The sequence below is a fragment of the Bos javanicus genome, chromosome 20 (genome assembly GCF_032452875.1).
Source record: "Bos javanicus breed banteng chromosome 20, ARS-OSU_banteng_1.0, whole genome shotgun sequence".
Lineage (NCBI taxonomy): Eukaryota > Metazoa > Chordata > Mammalia > Artiodactyla > Bovidae > Bos > Bos javanicus.
The window spans coordinates 22,201,618-22,213,013 of record NC_083887.1 but is presented as its reverse complement, the minus strand read 5'-3'; the positions used below and the strand labels follow the sequence as shown (position 1 = coordinate 22,213,013).

The 11,396-nt window shown below is 41.4% G+C and overlaps 1 protein-coding gene across 1 annotated transcript; it reads left to right on the top strand.

Annotated features, from left to right (window-relative positions):
* Positions 1-925: 925 nt before the first annotated feature.
* On the top strand, positions 926-9,334 carry SETD9 (SET domain containing 9). The gene is made up of 6 exons (XM_061393489.1): positions 926-1,023; positions 2,752-3,119; positions 5,201-5,324; positions 6,400-6,515; positions 7,212-7,317; positions 8,857-9,334. Exons 1-6 carry the CDS (start codon positions 926-928, stop codon positions 8,942-8,944), a joined length of 900 nt encoding a protein of 299 aa, XP_061249473.1. The 3' UTR covers positions 8,945-9,334.
* Positions 9,335-11,396: the final 2,062 nt, after the last annotated feature.

Genomic DNA, 11,396 nt, shown 5'->3' with positions numbered 1-11,396 from the left:
ACTTGAAACAAATATAATGTATGTCAACTATAATTCAAAAAAGTAAATAAATAAATAAGGTCTGGGCAAAATGGTGCTTTGTACTCGGTGTACACCTCCATGATTAAACCTACGATAACAAATATCAAACCACTGGAAATGTATATAAAAACTGGTTTTTTGCTTTTAAAGATAAGTATATCACTACAGGTAAGAAGTCAACCAGTTCTTTTTGGTTCCTTTTAAGTCTGGAGACCTTAAAGTTACTCTCTGAATGCCATTTGTTACACATCCTGGAACTGAATTGTCTCCATTTAGCAAATCAGGTTAACTCTGGAGGGTGTCAATTTACCAAACACAACACCTGCCAGCAGAGCCTCCGGAGTTTGCCAATTACCCTATTACAATAGGGTGAAAAAGAAACTTTGACGTATTTTTTTTTCTTTTTATTACTATTTGGAATACAGCAAGTTAGTCGTAAGGCTACTTGAATTTCCCTGAATTTTCACTAGATCTGACTAGTTCGATTTAGACTTTTAGGTTAGGATTCACCCTCACTTTGAGGCAAAGAATTCCTGGAAAGCAGACTTTTCATTCTGAGGAAACGGCAATATATCTATTTCTTAATGACCATCTGCTGATCTGAAGATGACTGAGTTAGTCTCGTGTGTGAAAATACACGAGCGAATGGAGAAAGGAAAAGGAAATAAGGGGCCCTCCTACAGCTCTACGAACCTCTGTTTCAGCGAGCTGGCATCAATAAAGCGGAGGCACGGAGAAGCGGCAACTGGAGCCAAGGGGCACCAGGACAGCCAAGCGGAGCGAAGAGGGCTGAGACCACGAAGGGGCGGGACGGCGCGGCCTCCGCTCCTCCTCGGTCGGGGCGGGCCCGAGACCGCGACCCACCTCTCCCGCGCCGTCCTTGTCCAGGCGCCACGATACAGCCATGCCGGGCCGCCTGATGCGGGGCCTCTGGCAGCGATGGCGCCGTTACAGGTACCGCTTCGTACCCTGGATCGCGCTGAACCTAAGCCACAACCCGAGGTGAGAGGGCGAGGCGGCTCGACCCAGGCCGTTTTCCTACCTCCCAGCGCCGCCACCTCGACCCACAGGACTTAACGCTAGCGGACCGAGGTGGGCGGAGCCTTAGGCGAGTGGCGCCTCAAGCAGGCGGAGCCTAAGACGGCCTACGGGCCCGAGGCGGGCGGGACCTGAGTGGGCGGGGCTCGAAGTGGGCAAGGCCCCAGGTGGGCGAGGCGGTGGCTGGCTGAGTCAGGCCTGCTGGGGGCCCGAAGACAGCACGGGGCTTTTAGGTGGGCGGGGCCTAAGGCGTATTTCCCAGCGTTCCCGGCGCTGCGAGGGCTTCAGGCCTTGTTGCCCGCGGGCGTTGGCCTGAGTTTTAAGTCAAGTGCCTGCAGAGGTTGGGTGCTTGTGTTTGGGCAAAAAATAGGAACTTTTGAAAAACGGAAATAACTTGCAAGGCGTGAAGGTGCGTGGCCTTCTCTCTATTAAGGCAAAGTTAGGAGCTTGAAGTGCCTTAGAAAAGCCAAACCGTAGTTCATTTTTACAGCTCTGTAGTTTGTACGGAGAAAACAACGCAGCTCTGCTGTGAGGGTAACAGCTTGGAGTAGCTGATGTATAGAAACGAGCAAAAAGCCACTAAAAGCAAGTCGGAGTATTGGGTTTAGAATACGGATTCAGCGCATAAAGAAGGCGATCTAGCTGAGTCAAGGCCGTAGGATCAGTGTTAATACTGGCTTTAGTAAATTGCCTGCTTGGAAGAAGTTAACGTGATGCTCACTTAAATAGGCAGACTAGCTCGGTTGAAGGCTGGTGAATAGCCAAAGAGCTCTCCCAGTTTCGTACTACAGAAACGTAAATTCAGATGCATCATTACTACTATCAAACTGAGGTGGAAATTGGTTCCTTGTAAGTAAAACAAGAAGTAAAATAATACTTAAAAAGTGATCATTAAAGTACTCCTGAGAAAGACTGACGACATTTATAATGTTAAATGTGTCTTTGAAGCTGCTGCTGCAGCTAAGTCGCTTCAGTCGTGTCCGACTCTGTGCGACCCCATAGACGGCAGCCCACCAGGCTCCCCTGTTCCTGGGATTCTCCAGGCAAGAACACGAGTGGGTTGCCATTTCCTTCTCCAATGCATGAAAGTGAAAAGTGAAAGTGAAGTCGCTCAGTCGTGTCCGACTCTTAGCGACCCTATGGACGGCAGCCTACCAGGCTCTTCCATCCATGGGATTTTCCAAGCTAGAGTACTGGAGTGGGTTGCCATTGCACCAGAAGCAGAGCGAGACTGACGATATATATAATGTTAAATGTGTCTTTGAAGCTACACCCGTGTAAAAAGGGCCCCTGCAATTTGAAGACATAATGGCTTTAGGTGTACTGGAAACCAGCCCGTTTTCTACTTCTTGTTCTGCCGTATACCACCTTTAGGACGTTGGGCAAGTTCCCTAACATCTCTAAGCCTGAGTTTCCTTGTCTGCAAAAATGGGATAATGAAACTAAGGACCCAGTAGAATTTGGAATGGAATGGGCCTTTTATAAGTATTAGCTGTTGTTGACCTGTGTAAGTATTGTTGGGAGTCAGGTTACTAGAACTGAACCCCCAAAACTCTTTTCCAAACTTCTTAGTTTTATGCCCTTCAAACACATGAGAATTATCTTCATAAAGGCCAGTAACCCTGATGACATCAAGACAGTCTGGCTTTTATCAGTTGAAGGGTAGTGAATAGAAACTTTTCCCATTTTCAGGACTCTCCGATATGTTCCAGAAGAATCCAAAGACAAAGTTATCTCAGATGAAGATGTCCTAGGAACATTACTGAAAGTTTTCCAGGCTCTATTCGTAAATGATTTCAGTAAACAATCAGATATCTTGACTGTGCTTCCAGAACCTGTTAAATCAAAATATCAAGACCTACTGTCAGTTCAGCATCCAAGGGTGAAACAGCTTGAATACAGACATCAGCAGCAAAATACCTTTACACCAGAAGAAATTCTTTATAAGACATTGGGTTTCAGTGTTGCCCGAGCACCTAGCTCATTGATTTCTGCTGGAAAAGGTGTCTTCGTTACTAAAGGATTGGTACGGAAAGGCGCGGTTGTATCTATGTATCCCGGTAATGACATAATTAGTACTTGACCAAGAGTTTCTTATATACGGATAAATACAAGTTCGACAAAATACCTAACCCTATAAGCCTTAGAGTAAGGGGTTGTATTGGAAACGGATTTCCACAGGCTTTTTTTAATTGGCAGATAATTGCTTTATAGTGTCATGTTGGTTTCTGCCATACAAAACCTGAATCAGCCATAGGTATACATATGTCCCCTCCCTCTGGAGCCTCCCTCCCACCACCCCTACCCCACGCCTCTAGGTTGTCACAGAATACCAGGTTGAGCTCCCTGCGTTACACAGCAACTTTCCACTCGCTATCTTTTCACATATGGTAATATATATGTTCCAATGCTATTCGCTAAGTTTGTCCCGCCCTCTCCTTCCCCGGCCATATCCACAAGTCCATTCTCTATGTCTGCATCTGTAGTCCTTCCTTACAGATATGATTTCCGTGGACTTGTAAATCTTGAGTTGGAAATTAACTGTTTGTAAATTATCTCATGTATTGGAAAGTATCTGGGAGCATTTTGAGATAAATGCATTTTTCTTTTAAAGAAATTTTTCTAATCAATATTTAAATTTAGGCAAGTATAGTATGGCCTACTTTGATAAGACTGATTACTTAGAAATTACTAGAGAATAAGTCAGTTTGGGTTAGATAATAATTAAAGGTAAAAAATGATGTGGATTAAAATATAAAGATTAAATTTAAATCTGTAAATCACTGAGTAAAGATCTTCCTGCCATTTCTAAACTTGAAAAGTAAAGCAGTTTCTTTGCAAAAGATCATTAACTGGACTGCTCAGTAGAATATATTATTTGTTAAAAGTATTATTTGGTGCAGTAGAAATATGTGTGAATGTCCAAAAGACCTGTTTTTTAAGAAGTCATTCTACTATCTTCTTAATTCTATGTCCCTAAACAGGGGCACTCAGTTTCCTCCTTCACAACTATCCTAACTCCATAAAGAATAAACAGAACAAGCCAGCGACAAACAAATAAATACTGAAATAAATTTAATAAATAGATTAACAGGGCTTCCCTGTTGGCTCAGACGGTAAAGTGTCTGTCTGCAATGCAGGAGACCTGGGTTCGATTCCTGGGTTGGGAAGATCCCCTGGAGAAGGAAACGGCAGCCCACTCAAGTACACTTGCCTGAAAAATCCCATGGATGGAGGAGCCTGGTAGGCTTACCGCCCATGGGGTGGCAAAGAGTTGGACACGACTGAGCAACTTCACTTTCAACATGCCTGCAACATAGGAAGCACCCTGTAAATATTCTCTCCTTTCCTTCATTGCAAATGAAAGGGAAAACAACCTGAATGCCAGCCTCATCTATTCCCATATATATCTACACTAATTGATTAATAACAAAATAATAAAAATCAATAACAAAATTGATTAAAAATAAAATAAGAAATGTAAAACACATTTCTTAAAAGTCTCTTTAATAGATGTCAAATAGAACTCTTTCGGAGAAGGCAATGGCACCCCACTCCAGTACTCTTGCCTGGAAAATCCCATGGACGGAGGAGCCTGGTAGGCCGGAGTCCATGGGGTTGCGAAGAGTCGGACACGACTGAGCGACTTCACTTTCACTTTTTCACTTTCATGCATTGGAGAAGGAAATGGCAACCCACTCCAGTGTTCTTGCCTGGAGAATCCCAGGGACGGGGGAGCCTGGTGGGCTGCTGTCTATGGGGTCGCACAGAGTTGGACACGACTGAAGCGACTTAGCAGTAGCAGTAGCAGAACTCTTTTAAAAAATAAAAACAAAAACACAACTTTGAAACCGAGCCTAAAATGTGATGTTCACATTTTTTTTTAACCAGAATAGTCATATTTTATTTGACTGTGTGGACAAGTTGGTTCTGTGTTCCTTCTGCTATTGGGCACTTTTTAATGAGGGAAGTAGCCAAAGAGAATGTGATAGTCTAGACTGGAGAATGGAAACATTAGAAAAAGGTAGAGAAATTAAAGCAAATTCTTCCATGTTCTGTTTATGTGCCAGAGAAAGGTCCTTTATCATGATGGTTATGATTTTTATAGCTTGCTATAATATGTGTTTGTCTTATATATTAGGTACAGTATATCAGAAGTATGAGCCAATCTTTTTCCAGTCCATTGGAAACCCATTTATTTTTAGATGCCTAGATGGGGTGCTCATTGATGGAAATGACAAAGGAATATCAAAAGTCGTGTATAGGTAAGTTGGTACCATGTTCAAATTTAATTGTAGGAGACAGAACCATACCACAATGACTCTGACCACTGGCATTTGCACTTTAAATAAAAATCTATTTAGCAAGCCAGAACAAGACATGGAGGAAACTTAAAGGCGTGTTACTAAGTGAAAGAAGCCAATTTGGAAAAGGCTACATAATATATAAAGTCCAACTATATAACATTCTAGAAAAAGCAAAACTGTGGAGACTATAAAATGATTGGCATGTGCTAAAGTCTGGGGAGGTGAGGAGAGGTCAAAAGGTGGAGCATGGAGAATTTTTAGGACAGTGAAAATATTCTGTGATACCCTAATGATGGATATCTCTCGTTATACAGGTATCCAAACCCATAAAATGTACACCACCAAGAGTGAGCTGTAAGGCGAACTATAGACTCTGCAGTGATTATGATGTGTCAGTGTAGGCTCATCAGTTGAAGCAAACATACCAGTCTGGTTGGGGATGGTGAAAACTGGGCAGGCTGTGCATGTATGGGAATGGGGGTTACCTAAGAAACATCTGTACCTTTTCCTCAGTTTTGCTGTGAACCTTAAACTCTTCTGAAAAAGTCAATTTAGGAAATTGACCAAAAAAAAAATCTATTTAGTTAATTGTCCAATTGATTAGATAAGTTTTTTTAACACAGACTTCCAAGAATGAGCTTATGGTTGCTGGGGGGTTGCGGGGGGGGGGGGGCGGGGGGCGGTAAGAATGTGGGGAAAGGATAATTAGGGAGTTTGGGATGGACAGGTACACACTGCTCTATTTAAAATGGATAGCCAGCACTGTATCGCACATGAAACTCTGCTCAATGTTATGTGGCAGCCTGAATGGGAGGGGAGTCTGGGGGAGAATGGGCACATGTATATGTTTGATTGAGTCCCTACTCTGCTCACAGGAAACCATGACAACATTGTTTGTTTATCAGCTATACCCTAATACAAAATTAAAAAGTTAAAACAAAAAAAAAGTTTTTAAGAAAAATTTCACCGAGGGTTAACTGAATTTTAAGGTACAGAGGAACAGTCTCTTAGCTAATGCTTTCACCTGTTTCAGATCTTGCAGTGGGAGGGATCAACTTGGCCCTTTAAAAATGAGTGATAGTACATGGCTAACATCAGAAATTCATAATCCATTGGCTATAGGACAGTATGTGAACAATTGTTCAAATGGTAAGTTGGCACCCTGGGGCTGTGAGATAAAAATACAGCAGTGGTAATGTTCCTCCTTTGCCATATGACTGAGTGCCAGAGGCAGTTAAGTTTAATATCTCAGCCATTGAAAGCCCTGAAGTAAATTTTATAATGGCTGATGTCAACCAGAGAATTTGGGGAGATAATGATATATGTTAATTGGAATTCTTTAACTGTTTTTATTCTGATTTTGCAATAAATAAGGCAATTGATAACTGCCCTTTCGATCACTATTCTTTTAGTTATTTTTTACTAGTTAACTTAGAGATTATTTTGTCAGTTCCTCAACATAGCCTTATAGATTAATCACTACACTGGTTCTGTTACTAAGTTTATGAGTTACCAATCTTCTCTAGGGCTTTATTTTCCTATAAGGCTTGATCATCTGACTACATTTAACACAGACTGGTGTTAGACATGAACTTGAAGCCTGACTCTTCTACGTAACCTTTATTCTCTCTGAGCCTCTGTTTCCTAATCTTCAAAAAGTAAATAATAAAACATGCAAATATATGTATCTATATAATCTTGCAGTGCCTGGAACATAAGAGTGATTATTAATTTGAGCATTTTCTGGTAATTTAGAAAACTATACATCAAGTGCCATAATTCAGTACTGTTTTCCATGACCTGATAAAATGGTTCTGTTTCTAAACGTTTTGTACTTGTTCTTAGACAGAGCAGCTAATGTCTGTTACCAGGAATTTGATGTGCCTGCAGTTTTCCCTATAGAACTGAAGCAGTATCTTCCAAACATTGCCTACAGCTATGACAAACAAAGGTTAGTTCTTCTCGGAATTTTTCCTATCTTCTGTCTTATGCTGTGCCTTAAAATAGATATATATTTTCTAAGAAAAAACTAGAGAGTTTGGGGGGGTTTTTTAGTGAAAACTTATAACTTAGATTTTTATGTTCATCATAAAATGTGTTGATGTAGGTTATTCTCCATTTACAGTCATTACAGAATATTGGTTACGTCCCCATGTTGTACACTGCATCCTTGTAGCCTGTCTTATACCCAGAGGTTTGTACCTCTTACTCTCCTACCCTTGTATTTCCCCTCCACCCGCTGGGAAGCACTAGTCTGTTCTCTGTATCTGTGAGTCTGCTTTTTTGTTGTTATATTCACTAGTATGTTGTAGTTTTTAGATTCCACATATAAGTGATTAGAATACATATTTATTTAGGCTGCACTGCACCTTCTTTGCTGCACACAGGCTTTCTCTGTTTGTAGGGAGCAGGGTCTGCTCTCTAGCTGCAGTGCACAGGCCTCTCATCGCAGTGCTTTCTCCCGCTGCAGAGCAGCGGCTCTAGGCACACAGGCTTCAGTAGTTGTGGCACGTGGGCTTAGAAGTTATGGCTCACAGATTCTAGAGCTCTGGCTCAGTTGTGGTGCATGGGCTTAGTTGTCCTGCAGCATGTGGGATCTTCCCGGATCAGGTATCGAACCCATGTCCCCTGCCTTGGCAGGTGGATTCTTCACTACTGAGCCACTAGGGAAGCCCAAGAATATGTGTATTTTTAATGTAACATTTATTTTTTGTGCATTAAGTGGAAAGTCTACTGAGAATACTCAAGTAACAATTTTTAAATATAAGTAATTGTATATTTAAGAGTTTTTTAACAATACTGTAAGAAGACGTTACCTTTATATCCTTTCACTTAGCTGCCAGTTGCTAGCAAACTTTATTTTATACAGGTCCAATTAAATTGTCCTTTGATGATGAATGATATTTAAAACTTAGACAATTCCCTGTACTTGATAACTTTTATGTTTCTATATGTATGTGTGTGTGTATTTTAACAATGAAGTTTTTTTCACCTGACATTCTGGGGCATAATATTATTGCTGTTCAGCAAGTACAGGAAAAGTTAGAAGAGTAGGAACTTGAAGGTATGCATATGTCTTATTGTGTCCATTAAAGGTATTTTTTTTAAATTCCAATAAATGTTAAGTAACATTTCCAGCTTTGCGGAATACAAAGATACAATAATTTTTTTTGAAGTGTTGAACTATAATGTCATTTTAAAATGCTTTTTATGATACCAGTTTTGAGGATGGGAACATAGAAACATTTTCAAAGAAGTAGTCAGTTGTATAAACTTATTGATTTGCGGGCTTTTTAAATGATGCAAAATAAATATACTCTAAAATGCCTCCATCAGCAATGAGAACTATTTCCTTATGGAAATCAAATACATAAATTAAGATGATAGTAAGGAATCTGAATAAAATTATCAATGAAATCCATCTTGATGGTACTAAAAATATGAGCTTGTATCTGTTAACACTGCTAACTATGTTTCTCTTTGTTTTCAGCCCACTGCGCTGTGTCATTCTTGTTGCACTCAGGGACATTGAACAAGGAGAAGAGCTTTTTTCAAACTACTATACAATTGTCAGCTAACTCTATGAAACTATGTTTACTACTCAGTTATTGAGTTAATTCTAAATGTTTTTTGTAAGTTCCACTTGCAGAACAAATGTTTTGATACCTAATTGGAGTGGGAATTTTGTTTTTATTGATATTAGTATTTTAATTCATCATAAAACCTATTTGCTTCATTACACTTTCAAATTTGTAATGCAATTCCAGTGTTAATTTGGTTTTCACCTAAGTACACAGTAGCTTACTAAATTAAAAGCCACCACCTGAACTTATAATTTTAACTATTCTTTTGATTATCTTTAGTAGTTTATCAAATTTTAGCCAAGTCATCAGCAGTTCTTACACTGTTGATGTGTACTAACATCCACAAAAACTTAATTTTTTCAGAGTAAACCAAGACCAAAAATATTTGTTGTGTTGTCATGAGTTAATTTGGAGAAGGCGATGGCACTCCACTCCAGTACTCTTGCCTGGAAAATCCCATGGATGGAGGAGCCTGGTAGGCTGCAGTCCATGGGGTCGCTAAGAGTCGGACACGACTGAGCGACTTCACTTTCACTTTTCACTTTCATGCATTGGAGAAGGAAATGGCTACCCACTCCAGTGTTCTTGCCTGGAGAATCCCAGGGACGGGGGAGCCTGGTTGCACAGGGATGGGGTTGCACAGAGTTGGACACGACTGAAGCGACTTAGCAGCAGCAGCAGCAGCAGCGTGAGTTAATTGGGGTTTGTGTGTAATTTCAAGATTTAGCTGGTTAAGGGGGCAATGGGGAGTCATTATACTGTTTACTCTATTTGAACATTTACACACACATGCACACCTACAAAGCTTAAGAGACTGTAAGAGAGATTGTTTTGGCATGGAAATATAGTTAAAAGATGGTGGTGGGAGGAATACCTATTCCCCATGTCTCATGTTTAGTGGGCTTCCATTAGTAATTCTGCCTCTCTCTCCACCTTTTGGAGGAAGAATGATTCTCTGAGATTATTTTTAGACAAGAATTAGACACCATGGCCCCAACCCCACTAGTTCCTTCTCTGTGGACTCTCCCAGTAGTCTGTTCTGGGTGGTTCTCAGCCCTGGGTGGCAAGTAGCCTGTAGTCAGCCCAGCCAGGAAAGGAGTGAGTCTAGTTCAGAGGTGGAGTATCAAGTGAGCTGGCCTGGCATCAGCTCTGAAGCCACATTCTCCAGTTCTATTAGGAGGAGTTACTTTGATCTCCATCAACCTGACTCCTGCATCCAACCCTCAGCTCCATACTTGGATAGGGAGTGCGTTATTTATGGGCCTCTCTATGGCACCTGTACCACCAGATTCTGACCCTCTTTACTGCTACACCAACAGCTCTTCTCACTTAAGTTTACTGTAATTTCAGTAGCCTCCCGATTGCTTTCCATGTTTCCATTCCTGCCCCCTTTTCAGAATAGACAGCCAAGAGTGATTTCTTTTAAGCACAAATCAGATCCTGCTGGCATCTGCTCAGAACTCTGATTACTCCTACTTTAGAATATATGCCGAGTCCTTCACTACCTCTGATCTCACATCCTGCTCTCTCCACACAGCCTCAGCTGTCTCCTTGCCACTCCTGAGACTGCAGGGTACACTCCCACCTCAGGGTTTTTGTACTAGTTCTGCCTCCAAAAACCTCCCCCGCAATAGCCATATAGCTCTTTCCGTCACCTTGCCTAACTAAGCTACTGAAATTTACAATCCTCAACTGCCAACCCCTAATGCTCCCCATTCATTTATGTAGCGTTTATGATGTCTATGCACCTAAGTCCATGGGAGCATCTTTTTCTCAGCCTCATTTGTCTTTTATTTGTGCCACAAGGGGAACTCACTTTGTTAAAAAGCCAAGGGCTTCCCTGGTGGCTCAGTAAAGAATCCACCTGCCAGTGCAACAGACACGGGTTCAATCCCTGGTCCAGGAGGATCCCACGTGCCTCGGAGCAGCTAAGCCTGTGCAACACACAGGCTATTGAACCCGTGCTCCAGAGCCCAGGAGCCTCAGCTACTGAAGCCTGAGCACCCTAGAGCCTGTGCTCCACACAAGAAGCCACCGCAATGAAAAGCCCAAGAACAGCAACCAGAGAGTAGTCCCCACCTGCCGCAACTAGAGAAAAGCCCTCGTGCAGCAACAAAGACCCAGTACAGCCAAAAATAAAATTATACATTCTATATATATATAAGCCAAGCTAGTTGATCAAGAAGATCCTATTATCCAGAACTTTATGTTAAATACAGAAATTTAACTCCTGTGGTAGTGTTAGGTATTTAGGAGTGAAGTGTCAGACTTTTTAAAAATAATTCATTAAAAAATGCATATATATATATATGGAATTTAGAAAGATGGTAACAATAACCCTGTGTACGAGACAGCAAAAGAGACACTGATGTATAAAACAGTCTTATGGACTCTGTGGGAGAGGGAGAGGGTGGGAAGATTTGGGAGAATGGCATTGAAACATGTA

Excerpts from the sequence above, each read along its gene's own strand:
- SETD9 (XM_061393489.1), top strand. The coding sequence starts at position 926 with ATGCCGGGCCGCCTGATGCGGGGCCTCTGGCAGCGATGGCGCCGTTAC. Across the intron at positions 1,024-2,751 it reads AACCTAAGCCACAACCCGAG|GACTCTCCGATATGTTCCAG; the intron begins GTGAGAGGGCGA and ends TCCCATTTTCAG. Across the intron at positions 6,516-7,211 it reads TGTGAACAATTGTTCAAATG|ACAGAGCAGCTAATGTCTGT; the intron begins GTAAGTTGGCAC and ends ACTTGTTCTTAG.